This window comes from Lepidochelys olivacea, assembly GCF_965140295.1.
Source record: "Lepidochelys olivacea isolate rLepOli2 genome assembly, chromosome: 1".
NCBI lineage: Eukaryota > Metazoa > Chordata > Testudines > Cheloniidae > Lepidochelys > Lepidochelys olivacea.
Window position 1 is genome coordinate 188,652,523 of NC_140411.1, and position 25,394 is coordinate 188,677,916.

A 25,394-nucleotide genomic window follows, 5' to 3' on the forward strand; every position below is an offset into this window, starting at 1 on the left:
AAATTGTAAACCCCCTGCACCCCTAGTTCCAGCACCTATGGCCAACTATAACTAATACACAGTATTTATATGTATTTGCAGGTTGGCAACTGAGGCATTAAGCACCTTTCAGAATCTCATCTGGAGAGGCTGTGTGACTTGCTTATGGTCTCACTAGAAGTCTGCAGCAGAGCTAAAAGAAAAGGAGTACTTGTGGCACCTTAGAGACTAACAAATTTATTTGAGCATATGCCACAAGTACTCCTTTTCTTTTTGCGGATACAGACTAACACAGCTGCTACCCTGAAACCTGTAGCAGAGCTGTTTCCAGTACCAGCAGCCTAGAACCTCCTGTGTTCTCACGGATGTCCTGCCTCCTGTCGGTGACAGTCAAATGAGCAGCATTCAGTTAAACTAGCAGTAAGTTCAGGAGGCCTGTCAGGTTCTAATGCAGCATGCAGTTGCCCTCACCCTCATAACTGAACTGAGGTCTGCAAGCCAACTAGGAAAGCGCTTGTGCTGGTACTCGGCCTAACGTCCTGTTGCCCCGTATAGGAGTTAACTCCCCACTGAGCAAATGGAGCTGTTGACTCCTCTCAGAGCTACCACCTCAGGCCGCCATGGCAGCATCATTGACACCCCGCTCGTAGCTGGCTCCCTTTGCAATGACAGGGGGCTAGAGGCACAGGCTGATCATGGAGGGCAGCTCAGGTTTAGCACAAAAGACACACACCTGCGTGGTTGTGGGTAGCCTGGTCCCCCTGGGCCAACTAAGCTCCTTATCCCCCATACTGCATGTCCCTGCGCGCCCGCCCCACATTGTCCCCTCTGGGCACCAGCAGCCCCTGCTGGCACGTCCCCCGCTGAGTGTGGGCGAGCCAACTACTGCTCCCAGCATGCCCTGCGCCCATGGTTCGGAACCGCAAATCGAGACTACAAATCCCAGCGTGCCCCACGGCGAGAAGGCGAGTCCCCTGCTGGTGCAGCACTCGACTCTCTCTGGGAAGCCCGCGGGGCACGCACCGCTGGAGTCCTCTCTCACCGGCCAATCGGAGAGAGGTGCACGTGCCGCCTCGTGGCGCATTCGGATCCATGCGCGCGCGGGCTGCTAAACGATATGATTGGTTCTTTCTTCGCGGAGCGGGGGGGCGGGGCTGAGAGGGAGAGGATTCGGGGAGGCCGCTGACGCGCGGGCGGTGAAGCAGCGGCGTCCGGCCCGAGCTCAGAGGCCTCGTTGGCGGGCTCGCCTCCTCCTCCTCCCCCCCCCCCCCCCCCGCCATGCCGAACCGCAAGGGCGCGCGCAACGCCTATTACTTCTTCGTGCGCGAGAAGCTGCCCGAGCTACAGCGGCGCGGCCTGCCGGTGGCCCGCGTGCCCGACGCCATCCCGCTCTGCTCGCGCGACTGGGCGGTGAGCGGGGCCTGGGCAGGGCCGCGCGTGGGCTGCAACCCGGCTAACCCCGCGGGCCGGGCCGGACCGGCGGGACCCCCCGCGGGAGGAGCGGCCAGGGCTGGACTCCCCGCATACTCTCATGTGCATCCCCCCCCCCCACCCCACCCCGGGCGTGCGTCTGTCCCCATCACCACCACCCACCGTCCAACCCCAGGTGTGCACGCTCTCCTCTGCCCCCCCCAACCCACACCCTCCAATCCCGGGTGTGCATCCCCCCCAGCACCCTGTCCCAGCCCCAGGTATGCATCTCTTCCCTGCCCCCCAAGCACACTCCCTCCAACCTCAGGCATACATCCCCCTATACCCCCCCAATTCTGGGCATGCATCCCTTCATACACCCCCCTCCCCCAACTCTGGGCATACATTCCTCCTCTCCAACCCCAGCTGTGCGTCACCCCCATACACACACGTACCCTCAATTCCGGGCACGCATCCCCTCTGTACGCCCTCCTCCAATCTTGGGTGTGTATCCCCCCCCTACACACTCCAACCCTGGGTGTGCATCCCCCCCATATACACACATACCCCCAACCATGGATGTGCATCACCCCCATACACACACTCACAGACACCCAATGCTGGGCGTGCATCACTACCATACACACGTTCCCCCCAACCCTGGGCGTGTATTCCCCCCATACACACTCATCCAACTCTTGGCGTACATTCCCCCCCCCCCATACACACACACCCAACCCTGGGTGTTCATACTCCCCCAACACACGCATCCTCCAATCCTGGACGTGTATCCTCCCCACCAACAAACACACACACCCTGCCCCAGATGTGTATTCCCCCATTACCTTCTCCCAACACCTACCCCTGGGCATGCACCCCATCTACAAGTCCTTCCTCTCTCCTCCCCCTTCCCGCCCCAGGCACACACTCCTCTATACCTCCACACAAACACTCCATCACTTTTCCATGCTGCATAGAGATCCTCTCTGGGATGAAATGTCTTCCTCTTTAGCTAGAGAAAGGCAGGAGGAAATGCTTTTTCTCTTTTCTGTTCATGGTGTTTGTTATGTCTAATCCGAGTTGCATGTTTCCTGACTTTACTCAGTTTTAAAGGGACTCTCTTGCGGGGAGTGGGTAACTGGGTTTGAGCTGTCCAATGTGGATGTGACACTATTAAGATGTAAATAGTAGACAGTTCTTTGATATGTTAAGTAGAAACATCTTTAACTATTAAAGGGATTTAAAATCCAATTCTCTTCACTATTTATACTGTTTTAATTTTTTCCATGTTATTGGTGAATCAGTGAGGTTTGTCTTGCTTCTAGGTTTTCAATATTGAAGTTTCTAAATTATAAATAGTACAGGATAATGAAAAATTATTTCACTTAGAATTTTTTTAAAAGGACACTTTAAACAAAAGTTTAAAAATGCTTATTACTAAATCTAAAATTTGGGACAAATATGCCATTCTTTAAAGGGGAACAAAAACAAGTCTGAATATAGAAATGTAATTTTGCATTTTTAAAAATAGATTAAAATCTTGATCCTTAATTTTAAGCATGTATGTCAGTGTTTGCTGGATTTGATCTATGGGAACAAAACATTTTGCCAATACCTAAAAGCTAGTAAGTGAAACCGACCAGTCTGGTTTCATAGCCCAAGTTGAAGAAAAGGCAAAATGTTAACAAATGGCATTAGTAAAAGAGTGAATTAGATTACTAAAATTCTTTTATTTATGCTCAGGCATAAATACTCAAACTTATTTGACCGGGCCCCCCTTTTTTGTGTCTGTAGTTGTTTAGGCCTCTGCTCCCACCACACTGGTACATATACTGCTGCCCAGCTCTGAAGTCAGAGTGGATGCCACCCTTACTCCTCTGCTGCTGCTGGCGATGGTGCTGCCGTCAGAGCTGAGTGCCTGGCCTTTCCAGCTGCCCAATTCTGAAGGCAGAGCGGCTTCTCAGCCCCCGCCTTCGAATACGTTCTGTTCCTCCTGCCCCCTCCCCCCCCCAATTTGAGAACCTCTGTGCTAGGGTGTGGCTAGTAGCACAAGATCAGTGTGTTAAAATGTTCATTAACCTGATTTTGGCCCTTAGTCTTGCAGCTTTATTAATAGTGCATAATCTCTCCCCCGGTGCCCACTTTAATATTAAAAAAAAAAAAAAACAATCTCTTTCTACTAAGAAATTCACTTGCCATCTGGCCCTAATGGTGTATCAGCCAGTACTGGCTCAATCCAGCTCCATAGCTGCTTTATCTCACCTACTCTAAGTCGAAGACTACTTATTCTCCTAGAACTTTCTGGATTCTGGAGCAAGTTTGTCTTCTTAGAAGGAAATGGTCAGAAAATAACTTATATAACAATTTTATTCACAGTTGTTGACTCAGGATGAAAAGGAGAAATATGCAGAGATGGCTCGTAAATGGAGAGCAGAGAACTCCACCCAGGCATCAGTGAAACAGGTAAATGGGAAGGTAGAAGAAGAAACCTGGAATTTGGAGTGGGCTGAATAAGAGGAGTAACACAGTTGCAGGGGTTGGTCAAAAATTGTGGCACACAGGGCCACCCTAAAAACTTACAAGAAGCCTATCTTCTGCCCCTTTTCCTTTGTTAGTGTAGAAATATGCATGGCTATAATATTAGTTTGTAATTGTATCTTCCTTGGTAGTCCAGAAATGTCTTGAATTTACCAACAATGTAAACCTATAGTTTACCATCACCCTACAACTACTCTTAAATGGAGGAGAGAGCCTGCAGTTCAGTATTCTGCCACACTGTGGACTTTTCCTCCAGAGTCTGCCTTACTCTGGATTTGGGGTTGAAGCATAACTTTCAAAGCTTCGTTTCTGACAGCCGGCTGCTTATCTGTCCTGGGACAAAGCAAACCATTACTGTGGAATGCTGCTGCTGCTGCACAGTCAGGCGCTTGCATGTGTGTGTGAGAGAGAGGGGTGGGGGCTGATGTCGGAGTTTCCCCCTGCCGCTGTCTGAACTTGCAAGACAGCACGCTGACACACTCTCTGCCCCCCAAAACCCATTGTCTCTCCCCCTGCATACACTCAACACAGTCCCTGTTGCACTCCACCCCCTTCCCTCCCATTTGAAAAGCACGCTGCAGCCACTTGCACACTGGGATAGCTGCCACAATGCACTGCTCTCTGTGGTGTTGCAAGAGCTGCTAATGTGGCCATGCCACTGCGCTTGCAGCTGACGGTGTGAACACATGACAGCGCTTTCCTGCTGCTGTCTCTGAGGGCTGGTTTAACTCCCAGCACTCTACATCTGCAAGCATAGCCATAGCCTTACACTAGTGCAACTTCTGTATATAGTTTATTGACTATTGTCCATTTCAGGACATAATGATTTTCTTCTTAGCTCTGCCAAGTAGTATATTTTTATTGTGGTTCTTTATATGTATGCAAGAAGACAAGATCCATACCTCAAAGAGCTTATCTGTTTCCAGTTTAAATTGGTAGCACAAAATTTCTCTTAAATGGGTCAGAACAAAAAACAATCCAAGCAGAACCCTGCTTTATGTTCCATGCAGTTTCACTTTATGGACAATATCTTATTTACTGGTGTAACTCACAACTGGGTTCCAATTATGAGGTGGACTTGTTACCCGGGGTTCTTTCAACCCAAAGCTCTTGGTAATTTTTACTCTCTGCGAGGTGGTGTCAGGAAATAAATCGGGGAGACACGGCCGTCCAACCGATAGATGGCTGGCACAAACAGGACAACACATGAGTGCTTTCACTTAAAACTAAACTTTACTTCGTCTCAAGCACTTATACACACGTCTGCAACAGGTTAGTAAAACACCCCCAACCCTTAGTAATTACCAAAGCTGAGTGTGGCTCTCGAGTGGCACAGTGGCAGCCCATCTGCTAGTGGGGAACACAAGATGCATCCAGAGGGAGAGTCCAGTCCTCAAGAGTCCCACTACCTCAAACTTTTCCCCCTTATTTATACATTAGTAATAGAATGACATGTTCCTTAAAGCAAACGTGTTAAGTAAGCAGTTTCAGTGGTCAAGTGGGAGGTACCTTCTGATTATCGATTAACCAGGTGTGGGTTTTTCCACCGTTTGCACCCTTGAGGCCCCAATAGACATTCCTGGGGCACATCCTGCTCTTCTAAGATGCATATATCAGCAACTTCAACACAGTTCTTATCAGGAAGGACGTGGTGTCAAGCTGACCTCTCTATGGCACCCAAAAAGTCCTTTCCCCTCCTGCCTTGGTTAAGCTAAGCCTGCTGACTTGGCTGCTTTTAGCAATAAGCCATAGTGGTTTCAGGCACTTTACTGGTTTGCCAAAGTCTCCCCGTACAGACTGTACCCTTGAATTCTTACTAGGACATGTGTCTTTCCCTAGGAACAGCAGTTATCTAGAACGCTGATATGCGTTAGTGATTCTGAAAACACTAAGTAGTGCAAGAGACCTGATATCTCTAAAGGGTGGTCATGATTTGAAGAAACTCTTACAACATGTTATCTCAGTAGGTAAAGAGACTTGGATCATGCTTCCTGTGTTGGGAGGTCTTGCAGGTGGGGGAATGGGATCTGTCCTCCAAAACATTTCTAGTTACAGCTTATCTGTCAGGAAGGGGAATGAGGAAGACTGAGTCGTATCTTCGTAGCTCAACACAATTGGTCTGTGGATCATGGTGTAATAGATCAGAACTCTCCCAGTGTCATCTTCTAGAGATGAAGAGTTCTTTAACTTGAACTACCACTCTCAAGTCTCCTGGTCATAGTAGAAAAGACAGTTAATGTTGGACACCTTTGTTCTCTGGGAATGGACGTGTCTGTGTCTATATGCTGGCTACTCTTGGAGTCAGAGGTCCTGGCATCATTCAGGAGATAAAAGTTTTTGAAGATCCTGTTAGCGTCTTACCAACTTACATAGGATTGGTTTTCAGCTTTCTTGCAGGTGGCCTAAACTGATATCAACAGGCTGAGTCTAGCACACTTGGCGCACATCCAGCCATACCTCGGTGCATTCTCTCTGACAACTCGGCTCCTGTCAAGGTGGAAATCTGTAGGCAAGCAAGTCTCAAAGCAGGTGGCTTGAATCACTTTGTCCTCAGTGGCCTTCTCTTTGCCAATGGGTGAGATCTGGTGTGTGTTACCTATGGGCCCATAAACCCCTTTACTTGCTCTGCACAAGAGCTGTCTGAATACTTCCTTAAGTCATCGTTAAACTGCTTTTCATGAACAAGTGACCTTGTCAAAGACACGACAATGTCTCTCCAGCCTTTTTTCATCAAATTCATTTGAGGCTTGACATTTTGAAACCCCTAGGTCACACTGTCTGGAGTGGCTCACGACTGAGTGTGCCTACCTCAGGGGAGATGCCCCAAACTGGTGGTGTGTTCTAGAATTAGATGTCACCAAGCCAGTATTAAATGTGAACTCCTGGATCACTATAATAGTCTTACCATGGAGTCACAGACAGTCTCCCAGACTCTCAAGCCTGTCTTGCCACTCAGACAAACTGCAGTTAGTGATAAATGGTCACTTATACCAAGAATCACTCCACGTTCAGGTTGCTTCCAGTCCCAAGAGACCAGTCATTCACTCTCAGGTGAATTGGTACCCTAGATCTTACACTAGAGACAACCGCTATAGCCAATCCTGTAATGAATTGTTTAAGGTTATGTCTACACTATCACTTTTGAAAAAAACACCCCTCTGAGTGACATAAGTTACACCAACAGAAGCACCGTGTGGACAGCTCGTTGGAGGTGGTTTAATTATGTTGATGGGAGAGCTCTATCCCGTCAGCATAGAGTGGCTAAACGAGTGATCTTACAGTGGTGCTGCCGTAAGCTCACTCGTGTAGACATGGCCTATAGGTTTGTTAGCTAGGAAAAAGCAATCTGAGAGTTATTTGCAGGTTAAAGCAAGCAATAACACACCAGTGAGTTACCATTTAAATCCTAAGAGTGACAGAGTTCTAGTGATCTGTCAATTCAAAGGGTCTTTCAGGGCAGATTCAGGGGTAACCACTGGGAATCTCTGCCTCAGCTTATAGCATCTGGCCCTGTCAGAGTTCAAACAGCGAGGAGAGAAATGGAAAATTTTCCTGTGACTGTTTTATTTCCTTCGTTCAACTTCCATGCCAACAGGAGGAGCTTCCTTGCAGGTAGCATTTCCCAGGTGTGAGAGAGCCATTAACCAGTCCTTTGAATTGTGATGGTCCTTGATGACCCATTTGATTTTGATAGTCCTTCTGAATGGGTGGGGGGTGATTCCCGGGATTGAGGGCATAGCTACACTGGAAACTTCAAAGCGCTGTTGTGGGAGCACTCATGTAGCGGCGCTTTGAAGTGCGAGGTGTGGTCACACAGGAGCGCTGGGAGAGAGGTCTCCCAGTGCTCCTGATAATCCACCTCCACGAGGGGATTAGCTCCGAGTGTTGGTAGCGTGGCTCCCTTGGCTACACTAGCGCTTTAAAGCACTCTGACTTGCTGCGCTCTGGGGGATGATTTTTCACACCCTAGAGCCAGCAAGTTAGAGTGCTATAAAATGTACGTGTAGCCAAGTCCCAAGTTTGCAAGTTCAGAGCAAACGTTTTTAAAGTTATACAGACATTACAAATGAGATTAATGCATGCAGCAACTTACAAGTGTTTCAGAGTCTTAAACGCTAAATACATTCTTATAAGGCTAATACCTATTTTGAGCAAAACTTACAGGTGACCTGGTCTGGTTTCCAGCTACAAGATTGTCAGTTCTTATCTAATGCCTGCAGCCTGGATAAGAGCTGGCATCTGGCCTGCCAGTGGCACACCCTGTTAAAAATCTTTGGTGTCACATAACAAATATGATCCCGAGAAAGCTAAAGAAAAGTTCCTTTTGAGCCTTTCAGTACTCGGAGACAGAAGTTTTGTGATAACCATCACCAGGAAGTGTACTATCTCTACTCCTAGGATGCTTTCAGGTTTTAATGACTAATCTACCTTTATATTACGTTTTACAAAGTTATAGTGGTGGTACAGAATCTTCTGACAACATTTCTGCCCAAGAAGCCAACTTCCACTTTCATCCTGCCTACATCCTTCGCACGCATGCAACCCCATCCCAGCGAGGCCCTTCTCTGCATACTTGACTTTCAAGATCCTGGGCAACTTTACTTGGGGGAAAATGAAACCCTTAGGTGAACTTTTTTTGTTTTGCTAATCACTTATCTCTGAGGTTGGGGGGGGATCTCTCTTCAGTCATACTGAACTCTTTCCTAAAGTAAGGAGAATCCAAACAATTCCATTGCTTATAATTTCTTTTTTGGGATGTCTTTACTGAATTTGACCAATTTTTGGAGGAGTTCTTCACTGGTATACATTCTGGTCATGTTCATGGTTAAACTTACTATTTCAGGACATCCCTTGAACTTACCTCCTCTCCAGTGTTGGGAATGTGCATTAAATAATATCTTTAAGGAAGGGAAAATTGCTTACCTTGTAATTCTGCTTCTCCAGCAATGTTGTCATGCTTGTACACCTCAGAGTTTGAGGGGTTCAGTTGATAATGTAATGTGTCCTTTGTTCACACAGTGAGCACTCACTTCTACATTGTTGATTACATGTTCTGAGAAGGTTGACTTCCTCTGTACTAAAGAAAAGGAGCACTTGTGGCACAGACTAATACGGCTGCTACTCTGAAACCTGTCATGTTCCTCTGTACTGTTTTCTTAAAAAAGAAAATTGGTGTAAGGGAGAAGTGTGTAGGTCTCTTACATATAATTGAAGTTTGAGGAGCTCTTCCTTCCACATTTTAAAGGGAGCTAGTTTAAATGTTCTGTGGCCGCTGATGTTCCTGAAATTAGAGCATGCTCTGGGGGCCAGAGCTCTGAGGCCAGCCTAGCGGTGCATCAGAAGGTAAAAAACCCTAAGAGTAATGAGAATCTTTTCATGACTTGTACTGGAGACACAAGACCCGAAATTGAGAATCCTGCATGATACCTTCAGAAAAGCAATAAATTGGCATTACTTCCCTGCTTACCCTGTAATTCTAACTTCTGAAATATTGTGTAATAATGACTAATAAAGTTGATGTGAAAGAAATTATGTCTTTAGCCTGCTCTTTACAGGCTTTTCAATTAGGGGGAAAAAATGGAAAACTGTGTTAGACTTTCATCCCTTCCCCTAGGATGTGTCTATAGGCTTGGGAGATGATAGCTTCCTTCTGTGTGACAAATCTAAACGTGGATGAAATGCCCTTCTGTGGATGTTCTTTTTTTAATTCAGAGGCTTGGTTATAGTTCTTTCTGTGTGTTGGTAAATTGGTGTGGGCACCACTAATATCCTTTGTGTCAGAGGAGAAAACATGCCTGCTCATAATCTGCCTGCGTACTGTAAACTGCCTCCATACTGCAAACTGTGGTCAGGTGGGTTTAGAAGGAGCAGTGCTGCCATCCATTCATAGAGGGCAAAGAAGGAGCTATATTATGGTCCTTCTCTGACTGGAGGAGCAGACTATGTACTTAACTCTATTTTGTTTTCTCCAGCCTCCCCATCAGATTTCTCCGGTTCCTGCACCACTGCCCATGCAGATACAGAGAAGCGCTTCTGTTTCAGATGCCACCAGTCTTTCTTGGAAGAATGATCAGGGTAGAGTAAACCTAAAGAAGCTTAATCCTAAGGATCTCGTAGTGTTGGATGACTTCCATAAGGAGCAGAATTGCTACATCTGGCTTACAGGCCTTACCTGGGGAAAGTGGGAAATTCATGTTTAATTTAGATCTGAATATATTTAATATGTCAGACAAAAATTAACTTAGTTAAAATAACTATTCATAAGTTGTCCTACAGTAACAAAGGATTTCATAATAGAAATGTAGTTCATAGTGGTCAGGGGGCAGTTTCTGCCCACAAACGTCTGGCTGTACCTCCTTTTAAACTTAATGGGAGTTGCATGTACATATTTGAAGACAGAATAAGGCTCTTAATGTCTGTAAATGGTTGGAGACAAACCGAAGTGAACTGTTGCAGGAAAGCATTTCTGTTGTAACTTCCGTTTCATTAGGGATATACAAGGCCTAGTCCAGACTTTGGCTACATGTGTGCTTATGTCAAGTATAACAGGGTAGGAAGTTTTTAGATGTCTGAGTGGAAGCTCAGAACAACAGTATAGACACTGGATAACAGGACAGCCTAGCCTGGGAGAAAGCTATTGTGTCAGCCAATGCTGTACTTGCACATTGGCTGGCTGGTGTCTTATTAAATAGAAGCCTGAAAAGCCAATCTGTTCCCATCTGCATTTCCGTGTAAAACCGATACTGAGATCGGCACTGACTAGCAGCAAAGGAAACGCTCAGAGCACTGCCACAGTGCACTTCACCCTGCCTCTAAGAAGCTCTAGTATAATATACAGTAGCACTTACAAAATGCTATAAACAGTCAAGCCACCAGCCAAGATACATAAAACTTGTGCAAGCACTAAGTAAAACCTTATTGAAGAGAGAATGGGCTAGGCTGGGGGTGAAGGAATACCCTTCATCTGTTTCAGTGACAATTATCTGTATAGTTTTCACTGACTGAAGTCAATATTTTAGTAGTGTGGACCTGTTGCTATGCTAAGTCTATGAACATTCGTTCTTGTTTGTATCATACATACCCAGTCACATATTATTGCTCTGTTATTTTAGAGGTGAGCTTTCTCTAAGGGCTCTTTGATTCTTTTCAGCCCCTCCACAGTTTAAAAGCACTATATCCTTAGTTCAGTATGCCTCCTGCTGGATTTGGTTGAAGCTTAATGTGCTGTTTAGAGTTCCTGGTATCGGTGGCATTTCCCATCCCTACTTAAAGAGACAATGTTGGAGAGCTTTATTGGAGGGAGGCATGAGTGGTGGTGTTGATGGATTCCGGGCCCCTGGCATTCTTGTTAACCTGTGCTGTGATATTTACAAAACAATACCATCTGAATTAACCTGGAGGTGAACTGTGACCGCAGAATCTCCTGATTTATGCAAAAGTGTTCTTTTAACAGTTACCTTGTCCTCCCACATGTTTCGTCCAATTGTTATCCTGTGTCTTTACTCAGTTGTGTGGCCTAACATAGTGGGACCTTGATCTTCGATTGGGGCAGATAAGTGCTGCTGCAGTATAAATAATAATGTTCACTGGATGGAAAAAGACTTGCTTGTTCTCTCCTCTAGTGACCCCTGAAAATTTCTCCTTCCAGCTGTGCTTGGGAACATCTTCTACTTCCTGAACATTTACAGTCATGGAGAGCTGCCCTCTCCCTGTGAGCAGCGCTTCCTCCCTTGTGAGATTGGCTGTGTCAAATATTCACTACAGGATGGCATAACAGCAGACTACCACCGCTTTGTAGATCCTGGTGAGCCTTAAGGGACGGAGGGGAGGAAACTCATCATTTCAGTTGTTTGGAAGGATGAAGACTTTCTAATCTCACTTCTCCCAGCCCAGTTCAAGTTTCTAGCATAAGACACGGTCCTGTTTCCAGGTGTTGAGCATTTTAGGTAGATAGTAGCAGCATAAATGCCTGTGGTTAAAGCTGACTTCTACTAAAGTCTTCAGAAAGGTGGCCTTTGGCATCCAGACTGAGTGAGAACTTGGAGGGTAAAAGAAATCTTGTGAGAAAGTAGTTGAAATAAAATCCTTTACGAAGCTGTCTGGCCATCAGCTGGAAGAAAAACTACTGTGTAGGTGGGAGGCTGCACGCTTGTGTATGTTGGATTTAATAGTAAAATGCATTTGCCTAGATGGGGCCAAAACACAGAGGTATGCAGCAGGTTGTAAAATGTGTGTATTGTGCAGCGTTTGTGCAAATGAGTATAGCTAAGAAAATGTTTTAAATAAGTGGACATTCATGGCAGTTATGCAAGGACACATGATGATAGATAAAGCTGTTAACTAAGCTGTTAACCTGTTATGGGATAAGAGGGAAGGTCCTCTCATGGATTGGTAACTGGTTAAAAGATAGGAAACAAAGGGTAGGAATAAATTGTCAGTTTTCAGAATGGAGAGAGGTAAATAGTGGTGTCCCCCAGGGGTCTCTACTGGGACCAGTTTTATTCAACATATCCATAAATAAAGGGGGTAAACAGTGAGGTGGCAAAATTTGCAGATGATACAAAACTACTCAAGATAAGTAAGTCCCAAGCAGACTGCAAAGAGTTACAAAAAGATGTCGCAAAACTGGGTGAGTAGGCAACAAAATGGCAGATGAAATTCAGTGTTGATAAATGCAAAGTAGTGCACATTGGAAAACATAATCCCAACTATACATATAGAATGATGGGGTCAAAAGTAGCTGTTACCACTCAAGAAAGAGATCTTGGAGTCATTGTGGATAGTTCTCTGAAAACATCCACTCAATGTGCAGCGGCAGTCAAAAAAGTGAACAGAATGTTGGGAATCATGAAGAGAGGGATAGATACCGTAATAAGGCAGAAAATATCATATTGCCTCTATATGAATCCATGGTATGCCCACATCTTGAATACTACATGCAGGTGTGGTCGCCCATCTCAAAAAACATATATTGGAATTGGAAGGGCAACAAAAATGATTAGGGGTATGGAACGTCTTCCATATGAGGAGAGATTAATAAAACGGGGACTTTTCCGCCTGGAAAAGAGACGACTAAGGGGGGATCTGATAGAGGTCCATAAAATCATGACTGGTGTGGAGAAAGTAAATAAGGAAGTGTTATTTACTCCTTCTCATAACATAAGAACTAGGGGTCACTAAATGAAATTAATAGGCAGCAGGTTTAAAACAAACTAAAGGAAGTATTTTTTCATACAACGCACGGAGAACCTGTGGAACTCCTTGCCAGAGGATGTTGTGAAGGCCAGGACTATAACAGGATTCAAAAAAGAACTAGATATATTCATGGAAGATAAGTCCATCAGTGGCTATTAGCCAGGATGGGCAGGGATGTGTCCCTAGCCTCTGTTTACCTGAAGCTGGGAATGGGTGGCAAGGGGTGGATCACTTGATGATTACCTGTTCTGTTCATTCCCTCTGGGGCATTGGTCACTGTCGGAAGACAGGATACTGGGCTAGATGAACCTTTAGTCTGACCCAGTATGGCTGCTCTTATAGCACAACGAGGTATTGTTCATTATTTAGAGTTTGTATATCTGTTTCTTGCTTGATAATGTGTATTCTCTCTGCCCTCTTGCAGGAGTGGTGCCACGTGGCTTTCGGTTTCATTGTCAAGCAGCAAGTGAGTATTGGAGGAGGAAAGGGGTGGGATACAGGGTTTGGAAGTTTCATTGGCTTGTGTACACCAGTCCTTTAAACGTTTGCCTTGCTTGTGAGAAGTGATGCTTCTCTAAGAACTATGCATCTCGCGTCCAAGAGAGAGATGGGCACTAGAGCAAACTGCCTGAGGGATTTCTTAATGCTGTGTCTTCCATAGACCATAAACTCTTCTTTGTGAATAACTAGTCATTAAAGAACCTCTGACACTTCTAATTAATGATGGTGTCTTACCCAAACGTCCATTGTGGGTAATCATGTTCTGTTGGCTATGAACTGCCCTCCCACACGGAATTCCAGTTAGCTTCAGTATTTCTGTCCTAAACGACTGTGTAACTTCAGTGCATGATGTTTCGTAGCTGTCGTTTCCATCTCTGAGGTGGCTGTCTTTCGGTGGTGGGTAAAGCATCTCCCCCGTGTGTGTGCGCATAGTTTGTAAAAAATAAATAAATGGATAAAAAAAATACACTGGAACCTTGTTTTTTCCCCAAACTGAAAGATGCTAATATAAAGTATCATTATTAAAGAGGAACCTCTAGAAATACAAACCTAATACTTCTCCATGCAGCATTGACATTCAGCAAGTAAAGTATTCCTACAACCCTGTCGGTTGGCCCTCTGTACTATTTTAACTTCTACTGCATTGTTTTTACCTTTCCCTTATATTACCATTTGAGCAGTGTTTATAGATTCCAGTTAGTGGACTTCCTGTTCCTACACACACTGCTAACGGACACAGCTCCTGCCTCCCTTTATCAAAATACTTGGGTAACTCTCTCTTTAAAGCAGCGTAGGGCTCTCACCTCAGATCATCCCAGATCTTTGGGGAAAATAAGTAGGTGCATGTTAAAGGTGAGGTTCTGGTGGGTGCATGAATCTTGCAGATTTTACCTGTGGATGGTAGGTAGGACTGGGAATGGAGAAAGCAGTGTGTTTCTTTAAAAAATTTAAAAAAATTTTAAAAAATGGACTGCTCATATCCCATTTTTCTCTCTCCTCATTAACCTCTATTAGGTGATGCCACTCACAAGATCCCCATCTCTGGTTTTGAGCTCTCAAATGCTGGTCACCCTGTTGTGTTACGTGAACTTTACGCGTTTGTTCAGCCAAACTGCAGCAGATGGCCACCTGTGTACTGCAAGGTAGAATCCAGCCCCGTCCAAGTTAGGGCAGCCCTTCAAAACACACAGTCCTATTGTAGTTGCCAAAAGAAGCCTTTATAGCAGGGGTATGCAAGCTTTTTGGCCCGAGGGCCACATCTGGATGGGGAAATTGCATGCAGGGCCATGAATGTAGGACTGGTGCAGGAGGGAGTGTGGGAGGGGGTGTAGTGTGCAGGAAGGGGCTCAGGGAAAGGGGTTGGAGTGCAGGAGGGGTGCAGCGTGCGGGAGGGGGCTCAAGGCAGGCATGCAGAAAGGGGTGCGGAGTGTGGGAGGGGGCTCAGAGCAGGGGGTTGGGAACTCGGGGCAGGGGGTTGGGGTGCAGGAGGGATGCGGGGTGCGGCGGGGGCTCAGGGCAGGGGGTTGGGAGCTCAGGGCAGGAGACTGAGGTACAGGAGGGATGTGGGGTGCAGGAGGAGGGTGGGGTGCAGGAGGAGGCTCAGGGTTGGGGGTGCAGGAAGGATGTGGGGTGTGGCAGGGGGTTCAGGGCAGGGGGTTGGGGTGCAGGCTCCCTGCCTGCCCTAGCCCCGTGCCTCTCCTGGAAGTGGCCGGCACCATTTCCCTGTGGCCCCTGTAGGGGGCAGAGGGCTGCGCGTGCTGCCTTTGCCTGCGGGTACCTCCCCCGAAGCTCCCATTGGCTGCAGTTCCCTGTTCCTGGCCAATGGGAGCTGCAAGGGGCGGTGCCTGCAGGTGAGGGGCTGCAGGGATGTGGTGCCGGCCACTTCCGGGAGCGGTGCAGGGTCCGCGGCGCCACAGGGGTGGCAATCCTGCAGGCCAGATCCAAAGCCCTGATGCGCCGGATCCGGCCTATGGGCCGTAGTTTGCCCACCCCTGCTTTATAGTATGGGTGGGGAATCTTTGGCCCACTGCTTAATTTAATCCAGCCTGCGGCAAGTCTCTGTGCCGCGGGCTGGAAGCCCCAAGCCTCAGTGCCCCCTGTGGGGGTGGAGCCACAAGCACCAGCTCAGCCCGCTGTGGGGGGAAGGCCATTAAAAGTCCGGTCAGCTCCGCGCAGCTCCCGGAAGCGGCTGGCATGTCCCTGCAGCCCTTAGACGCAGGGGCAATCAGGGAAGCTCTGCATGCTGCCCCCCAGCGCTGGTTCCACAGCTCCCATTGGCTGGGAACTGTGGCCAATGGGAGCTGCGGGGGCGGGCCGCATTCACAGTGCAAAGCCTCCTGGCCATGCCTCCACCTAGGGGCTGGACATGCCAGCTGCTTCTGGGAGCAGAGTAAAGCCAGGGCAGGCAGGGAGCCTGCCTTAGACCCACTGCGCCACCGACCAGGAGCCACCTGAGGTAAGCGCTGCCCGGTCGGAGCCCACAGCCTGAACCCCTAGCCCCAGATTGGAACCCCCTCCCGCACCCTAATTGCCTCCCAGAGCCCGCACCCCCTTCTGTACCCTAATCCCCAGCCCTGAGCCCCCTCCCGCACCCAAACTCCCTCCTGGAGCCTGCACCCTGAACCTCCTCCAGCACCCCACCCCTCTGTCCCAGCCCTGAGCCTCCTCCTACACTCTAAACCCCTTGGCCCCTGCCCGGAGCCCCCTCCTGCACCCCAAACCTCTCATCCTGAGCCCCACCCCAGAGCCTGCACCCCCAGGCGGAGACTTCTTTTGAGACTCAGGGAAAACTTTCAGGAAGAGTGACAGTGGCTTTGTCCAAGAACTAAAGTAGCTGGAGAAGATGGTTTAGGAATGGCGGGGGGCAATAACTAAACTCCACTCCATACCTGTAGTTGTGTTCTGGAGCATGTGACAGTGAAACGTTTTTCTCTCTAGTCTGATGATTGGTACAGAGTCAACTGGTGTCTGAAATGGATGGCTAAGGAAGCAGGTGAGAAGTAAATTTTTTAAGACTGCAAGGAGTCTTAGTATCTCGGCAGCGTCTCCTCTGTCCCACCTATATTTGTCAAAGTTTCTGCCATTCCTTCTCCTCTTCTTGACTCGGCCTTCTCTGAATAACAGGCACTGAGAACCAGCTGGAGCTTCTCAGTGTGGAAAACCTGGTGGTGGAACTGTACCAGCGGAAACTTGGAAAGGAGCCTTCCAAGACCTGGGTGCGCAACCTGCTGGATGTCTTCATGTGGGATTACTGCAGTAACACTAGGTATGGCATTGGCTTATTTCCTTATTTCCTGAACAGGGAGATGTTATAGTGGTAACTATCTGTTAGCCAGATGCTTTAAACTGTCCCTCAGTGCCCTGCACACATACACCTTTCTTACTTCAATGTTAGGTTAGCTGAAAACTCTAGTCTCATCATTAAGGCTGGTCCTCCTTGGATCATAGCTCAGATGTGGCTGAAGGAAATGCGCTCTTGGACAGTATGTCTCTGAATTTTCAAGTATAAGCATAGATTTGAAGGCTGTGAAGCAGAGGCTTGTGGGTTTGACTTGAGAGTGGAAAGGGGTGAGGTGAGAATACTTCCATGTGCTTGTCTTTGAAAGAGAGAATCTCAAAATACGAATATCTTTGCTTCTTTGAAGTTCACAAATCCATTAAAATTGCACTAAGAAAAGGTTTGGAAGAATGTTTGCTTCATTAATAATCCATTGAATTATAGTAGTCAGATGTTTTTATTTGTACCCCATAAATTAAAATACAGGAAAATTATCGGAATTATACTGCTGGACTGTACATCCATTTCTGTCTGTCAAAATAGTTTTTGTTTTAATAGAGGTGCTTAGATTAGAAATCAGAGCCAGGTTCTTTTGTTTCATCCATGAAAATCCATTGACTTCACTGGGTTTTCATGGATATATCTGAGCAAAACACCTTATATTTGAATAAGATTCAGTTGTAGTATATTTCTTGCCTTACGTTCATTTTCTGAATGTGTATCATGGACAGCAAAGATAGGCTCCTTAGTTTCACTTTCAGGTTCTCATGCACTAGCACAGTGCTGCAACATCTGGGCTGCAGATGCTGCAGGGGAAGTTTAAAGTGACACTGTTAATTTACTTCTGACATTTTACGTGCTATTGTTATAGGTAACAACTAAGACTGTAAACTTTATAACTCTAAGATTATAGGAGAGAAATATCTGTCTGGTTTTGAGAGTTTTGATGGCACTCTGTATAGTCAGTGTCACTGTTTCCTTTGTATAGTCATTTCCACCTGTTTGTGTGAGTCATTCACACACCAACAGGAAAAAGAAACTGTCCTTAAAAAATAAAAGGGGCGGGGGCGGGAAAGAGAAACAGGTATAGTACCAAAAAACTACTTTTAAGTCTTTAAAATTAAAAAGACTTCAAGTGGATGGTTTTCCTTAAATTCCACTCTTCTTTTCTTTTTTAAGAAGAAAGAGAAAATGTCTATGAGGTTTTATAAAACTACAACCTGTTAGCTTGGGTCCCTAAGTTTACATTTAGTTATGTGACATGGTCCCTTTTTAAAATTTAACCTATGTTACTTTTGGGCACCAAGACTGTGCCAGGAGTTTTCTAGGTCTGATTTTAATTACACTGACTAGGAGAAAGGGAGGTTAGCATCAGCCAACAGGTTTCTAATCCAACTAGATTAATTATATCCATCTAAATTAAGGGTGTAGTTTTGTTTCTATTATGAACTCAGAAGAATTTCAATCTGCACTTAGGTGCAAGTGGCATGAAGAGAATGATATCCTGTTCTGCGCTTTAGCATCCTGCAAGAAAACTGCGTGAGTACTGTGAAGGGGATATGTCTGATATGTTGCAGACAATCCTTAGCTTCTGGACTCTCTAGCCCTGTGCATCTGGCTTCTCTTCTCCTCTGAGGAAAGTTGTTCCCAAGTTGTCTTTTTCTAATGGCTTCCTTATCTCTGTAGGTATTTCTTCGTTAGTGTCTCTTATTCTTTTCTGTAATCTGAATATTAGCAACATGATCATAATATAATGTTACCCCATGGTATCAGTGCCTGCATAGACGGAGTTTGACTTCTATATTTGTGGGGGGCAAGGGGCTTAATACTGTTAATAGGTATAGGTCTAACTTCTGGATTTATCAATTGTTAGTGGTTCTTAAATTAGTGTATTTGAAATCGCAAATACAGTTTACATTCAGTATTTAATCACCCTTAATGTTTTGTTTTGACTTAATTATTTGCCACATTTACAAGCTGCCACTTTAAAAATTAACATTTACATAAAAACAAATTCTTGACTAAACAGAAATAAGTACTTTCATGTAACTATGAATTATGTCTCCCTGGTTTTAGAGATACGTAAATGTGCAATGCACACATCAAACAAATCCATTGGTAAAGCCTGTCCCCTTTGCCCATCTGCCTAAGCACATTCCACTCATATTTAACTTTTCCTGTTCACTCTATCACTCACCTGGGCTTGACACAGTCAATGCAGTAACTGCGCAGACCCTTGGGAAGCAGCTCAGATCTTGTGTTCATTTGCTACAATGTTAGCGGCGCTGATTAGAAAGTGGCTCCGATGTCTAGATGCCTGTGTTTCTGGTTCAAGTCTCTTATTGTATAGGCTAGTAAAATTGAAAAGGCCCCAAGCTGGAGCTATGCTGTGAGGCATCAAGATCTGCTCTCCTGCCTTCCCCTTGCGCAGCCCAGGTGGGAATACCGACCGGGAAGCACCAAGGCCCTCGCGTCACCGTTCGCCACCCCAGATGTTCCTCCGTGCCCCCTAGGAGGCTGGGGGTGGGGGCAAGTAGCAACACCAGGCGCCCTGTGTGTCCAGCTCAGTTTCCCCACCTGGGCTGTGCTGAGAGGCATCAGGAGCTGCTCTCCTGCCCACCCCTTACACAGCTCACATGGGGAAACTGACCTGGATGCACAGAGCGCCTGGTGTCACCACTTGCACCCTCTTCCTCCCCATCCCCACCCAAACATTTCTCCGCAGGGAGGAAGCAGGGCCAAATAGAAAGGCGCTGTGCTTTTTGGAAGTAAAAGTAGGGGTAATTTAGGCAAATATTTAAATTTTAAATATTTAAATAATTGCATTATCTCCCCAACAATTGGATATAGTAGCAGTCTTCCTGTTCAAACTGATTTAATAATGCAGTGCACCGTTAAACAGTCATGTTTCATCCTGGGTGATGGGGGCAGTGATTCTTGTAGCTTCATGTATAATTTTTAAAGAAGATTGGCCTTTTTCTGGATGAAAGGATGATAGGATGTAGTCCTCATATCTTACCTTCCCTCCCCCCCACCTCAAAGTATTGGTGATAGCAGCTATTCCTTCTGTATGTCTTTCACTGTAAAGAGGGGTGGGGCTATGCTGCCTTTGTATATAAGAAATACAGTACAGAATTCTTATCAGAACTCTTTTTTTTCCTTTGCTCAATGTAGTTATTGCATCAGTAACACTCTTGCAGGCGTGTATGGAGTCTCACTCACAACAGCTCACCTACCTCTGCAAGACTATGAGTCCAGCAACAACATAAATCCCAAGATGGTGGTACTGGATGCTGGACGTTTCCAGGTCATCTTCTTTGAATTTGTGCTGAATTATTTAGGCTGCTATGACTGCTCTTTTCCTGAAGGGGGCCTGGTTTCTTCCTGGGGCAGTGGAGTTGACCTTCCAGTGTCAGATTGGCTATATTCATTTTTACAGTCGGTGACATCCTTGTTCATAATGCACAACGGATATTTGGAAAGCCAACCAGGAAAGTTCTCCACTAGCTGACTAGACATCTTTCTGAAGTTTGTCCCAACCCTTTGCTACAAAAGCTCTGATCTGACTATGAGGTCCTCCAAAATATGCCGGCACAAATGATTCTTCTAGAATAAGAGGCAGGGAGAATTAACCTGTTTAAATCCTATGCAAATAGGCAGCCAGATATTCTGTCTTGCCTAAATCTTTACCCAGCACCCTTGGGTATCGTGAGTAGGTGTGGTGGATGCTATGTGAAAGAGAACACTTGTCTGTTCTGAAAAGGGGGTTTGAATTTTTTCTGCTACAGAAGCTGAGGGCTCAGAATCCTGGTTGTAATCGATACTTCAGTTCTCCAGTTCAGAAACAAGGTGCTGCCTCTTCTGCTGGTGAGTTTGAGACTTTCAGATTTGCGAAAGGAAAGAATGAGAATAAGGTCTTTATCAGATGACTGTGGCGCTGTCGTCCTCTGCCCACCTCGTCTCTGGATACAGTAAATGGCCAGATCGTCACAATACCTCCCTTGGGTGGTACAGCTTCAGCTCATTCATGTATACAGTTGTAGATTTGATTGAACTCCTAATGTCTGACCTTAACCAGATAAGCCAGTGCCAGTTTTACTGGAAAGAATTCCCAGAGCCAAAAAGGACTCCTCCAATTCATTGTGTTCAACACTCCTCGTGTGCTGTTACCTCCAGCTTCCTGCAGCTCTTCTTTCTCTCAGCATACACCAGGGTTGAGAGAGGACTTCCTGTGGGTATTTGGGGTAGGGTTGTCTTCCCAACACATCCTGTTGTATAAAAAGTACAGTACATACAAACTCAATGAATACTTGTTGCAATGTGACTTCCATTATAAACTGGACTCCTTGAAAGTCTGCCTTTTGGGGGCTAAAACATTGTTTAGTTGGTCAGAGCCCAAAGATAACATTTATTTTATGGAAAATGCATCTGCTCAGGTACTTCTGAGTTAAGTGAGCAAGGGAAACAGATCTTCTTCCTAAGCCACAAAGTATGACATTTGCACAAGGGTATCTGAAATGTCAGATCATGGCTAGTCTTCAGTGAGGGCTAGTAGCTGTGAGTTTGCAAGAAAAACAATTTAAATAGTCTTTGTTTAAAATCTTTTTTACTTCATATACAGTCTTGCTACATTTCAAGTTGCAGTATTGTGGAGTTGGAGCAAACACTCTTTACTTAGCTCACAAAGAAGGGATTTCTTTAAACTTTTTTGGTTATTTTTATTAAATCAGTAAAAGAAAAGCAAAACGACTGAGAACTTTTCCTTTTTATAAATACTCTTGGCAGTATTAACCCGCATGTACTGTGCCAAATTCTGCTCTAGCTCCGTATAACCCCACTAAAGGCAGTGGTTTGCTTGGAGCAACAGGCAGTGGACCAGTTGCCGCTTTTCAAGTTCAATAGCTGTGTGCAATGTGGGTGGACTGACATTGCTAGGAGAACCTGACTCTTGCCTTTCCAGGCTCTCTGTCCTTAAATGCTCAATTTTAAGATTGCTCTGATGAAGATTTACATTTAACTTGTAACTTTACACAAACGCTCAGACATCTGAATACCTCATAGAAAATGTGAAAGGGCAAAAAGCTTCCATCAAACTAAGTTTCCATACCAACCTAAAGAATCCTGTTAGCAGCAAGATAGTTGTCAATAGCATGTTGCAGCTTGGGTCTGCACCCAGGATGAAAGCTGCCGTTCACTCCTCCCTCAGATCTGGTCTGTCAGCTATCTGCAAACTCTAGCAGACATCACTGTCTCGGCACTCTGTTCACACTTTTAAGGCTGGTTTCCTTTACATCCATAAAGGCTAGAGAATTAGGCTTTGTGTACCTCATTTGCCCTGTTTCCAGCCTGTGATGTGGCTGCATTGATGCAAACCCCTAGTGTAGATGGGATAAACTGGGACTTGCTGTGTTGCAATTTACCACTGATTGAAACTAGAATAGACCAGTACCCATTAGGGATTTGAGTAAGGGCAGTCAAAACAGTGACTAGACTTGATTCAATCCTTTGTGTAGACCCGGCTGGAGTGGGGAGGGATTTTAAACGAAAATTTAGATTCTGGAGCACAGGATGGCAAACAGGGAAAAATACCAGTTCTTTGAGCTGCCTAATCCAACCCCTGCACTAAAACCATAAACTAAAAGTCCTGAGCTTTTTCCAGAGGGACGTCAATGATGAACTTGGTGTACATTGAGGACAGCATTTCAAAGTCCAAGACTCTGCCTCTTGGTTAGGTCAATCAAACGGTGCAGCCCCACTAGTTTGCAGCTGAAGCAAGGGGACATAGGACAGCAGATCTCTTGAGTTATGAATGTTTTAAATGCTGATTGACTTCAAAATGTACTGGTTAATTTCATAGGTGAACATCCCTCTGGAGTGACGTCGCCATATAGAACAGGCACCATGCGAGGAAGAGGAATCACTCGCTTGCTGGAGAGTGTCTCCAGACTTTCCAAGTCCTCCAGCAACTGAAAGCCCACCCGGCCTCCTAACCTTACCAGGAGAACTGCACATCCTGCTCTTCCCTATTCCCATGGTAGTCTGGGACTTCACCAGATTGCCATTGCTTTGTCTGACCCTGTATGCAAAACCCTAAAATACATTCCCCTTCCCTTGACCCAGTGTAACAGTTCCCCTAGAATAATGACAGACCCATTGACTGGAGGGAATTTTTCTTTCAATTAGAAGAAAATCCTGGTTTTATCTATAGAACTACTTATTTTGAAGGGAACTGGCAACTTCTTGCTCTCTTGACTAAATGCAGTCTTTTGGCTTTTCTTTTGTTAGGTAATGGGAGGAGAAGTGCAAGAAAGAGAGGGTGATGGTCAGTAACTGAATGTTAAACATTCTTCTGGTGGTTAATGTAGCATTAAACATGTTGTTTGAATGATTTAGTTCTTTAATCTCCCTCTCTCCGTGGTTTCTTTCCGACCTCCACCCCTCTGTTAGATGTTGGCAGACAGTCGTCTCCACATATAGCCATATAACAGGGCTCGGCAACCTTTGGCCTGCGGCCTGCCAGGGTAAGCCCCCTGGCAGGTCGGGTCAGTTTGTTTACCTGCCACGTCCACAGGTTTCGCCGTTCCCTGCTCCAGGCCAATGGGGGCTGCGGGAAGTGGCGGTCAGCACGTCCCTCGGCCCGCGCTGCTTCCCGCAGCCCCCATTGGCCTGGGACGGCGAACTGCGGCCAGTGGGAGCTGCGATTGGCCGAACCTGTGGATGCGGCAGGTAACCAAACCAGCCCACCAAGGGGTAGCCCTGGCAGGCCGCATGCCAAAGGTTGCTGATCCCTGCCACATAAAATAACATGAGGCTGGGAGGCATTCTAGTGCTGAAAGACTGGGTGGGAGTGTCTCAAAGGGGTACTGCCTTAAATTCTTCATGAGTGGAGGGATGGATTGAATAGTTGAGTTGGATTGAATAGTTGAGTTGGGGAAGTAAATAGACTAAAATACTTGGTGGTAGAAAATCTCCCTTTTGTCTTATAGTTACTGTGAAAATATGGTAGGAGTCCTGTTCATGGTCTGTTGGGCATTGACAATATGCCAGGGCGACAGGGGTCTTGGCTTTTCTGTGTAGCTGTGCTGGCAAATACTGGTGTTACAAACTGTATCGTCAGCTCCTCAAATCTTGAGGTTCATAACAATGTAGTATAACCCCTCTTTTCAAAAGAATCCCAAACCCATTAGTCTGTTGTACATGTCTGCAGGCACAATTTCAGACTCCTAGCAAGGCTGGAGTGACTGCCAACTATTAATATTTTGGACTTCCTGTAAGAATGAGAGTAAATGTGGAAACTGGGATGCTTTATCACATTTTGCTGGAGAATTGGATGCCAAACCTCTGGGGGGGAAGGTGTCTTAGCAGTTTCCTGAAAAGTTGTCTGTCTTCTGTAAATTATTTTTTTTAATCTTGCATTTTGAGGCAGTTGCCTGTGGAAATAAACAAGTTATTTTTTTTTCCTTTAAGTTCATCTGAGCTGCTTCACAGTTTACTCCAACTGAAGTTGCCAGTATGTGCTAATTCCATAGCAATTAATGGTGATGTTACAAAATGGATTGCGTCCCTAGTAGGAAGCAAAATGCAGATGAGTTAGCTCATTCCATCAGGCACTTAAGAAATCTTTAATGTGCTTACCCTTATAAGGAGCTTAGATACCACGGTGATAAGTGCGGGATGAGTGCCTGGCTAGGTATTGTTTCATCTGGAAATTAACTTCAATTGTATGGAGGCTATCCCTCCAATGCACAAGATCCCTGAACTGCCTTGATACCGCCTACCTGGCAGACCAGCCTATTTGCCCGTGAAGCTTCCTCGGATGATTCCAAAGTCCATGACTCCTTCCGTAGAGGCCTCCCTTCCATTTGACTAGTCTCCCTGTTTCCAGTATTAGTGGTGAACTTTCACCAGGTAGGAGACCAGAAAGCCTTTGAAACTGAGTTTTTGGCAGTGAAGTATCTGGAAATATTTGATGTGATCATTGTGAAGAAGAAACAAGACACCAGTCATCAGTAGGTGACGCTAAAGGTTTGTGTCTCTTCAGAAAACTTGAAGTGGTGATTACATTGTAGTTACGCTGGTCCAGATGTTTTTTAATGAAGACAAGCCTTTAGGCTAAGATTATACTTATGAACACCACTGCTCCTCCCCTTCTCCCTCAATTCACTCAAAAATTTTGATAATCGTTTGGCTGTTTTGAGAATTGAAAGTTGCAATAAAGATGTGTTTTGGTTTTGATTGTTGCTCATGCAGAAGACAGTGTATTTCTCTTTATTTAAAAAAAAACAAACTTTCTTGGTTCATAGCATCTGTTATAGCAAGCCCACAAATTAAAGCAATGAGTAACACTAATGTGCTTATTGGCATGACATCTAGATGCTGTGACAGTTGAGATGTGGCTGCACAAAAAAAACAAAAATTCAGAGTTAAGATTCTCACAAGTCTGCTTCTCTGCATCTTTGTGTTACAATAGTATACAAATTATACAGTATACATG

General features: G+C 45.6%; 1 protein-coding gene and 1 long non-coding RNA gene across 2 annotated transcripts; both read left to right on the top strand.

The window, feature by feature from the left end:
* The first annotated feature begins 1,125 nt into the window (after positions 1 to 1,125).
* MAEL (maelstrom spermatogenic transposon silencer) lies at positions 1,126 to 25,152 on the top strand. Its single transcript, XM_084646255.1, has 12 exons — positions 1,126 to 1,389; positions 3,766 to 3,852; positions 9,900 to 10,002; positions 11,576 to 11,731; positions 13,547 to 13,588; positions 14,638 to 14,765; positions 16,561 to 16,615; positions 16,747 to 16,888; positions 18,377 to 18,439; positions 20,075 to 20,207; positions 20,689 to 20,767; positions 22,758 to 25,152. Exons 1-12 carry the CDS (start codon positions 1,258 to 1,260, stop codon positions 22,868 to 22,870), a joined length of 1,233 nt encoding a protein of 410 aa, XP_084502381.1. The 5' UTR covers positions 1,126 to 1,257; the 3' UTR covers positions 22,871 to 25,152.
* LOC311529990 lies at positions 6,351 to 9,456 on the top strand. Its single transcript, XR_014713891.1, has 2 exons — positions 6,351 to 6,502; positions 8,378 to 9,456. It is a non-coding gene; the product is annotated as an uncharacterized lncRNA (long non-coding RNA).
* Positions 25,153 to 25,394: the final 242 nt, after the last annotated feature.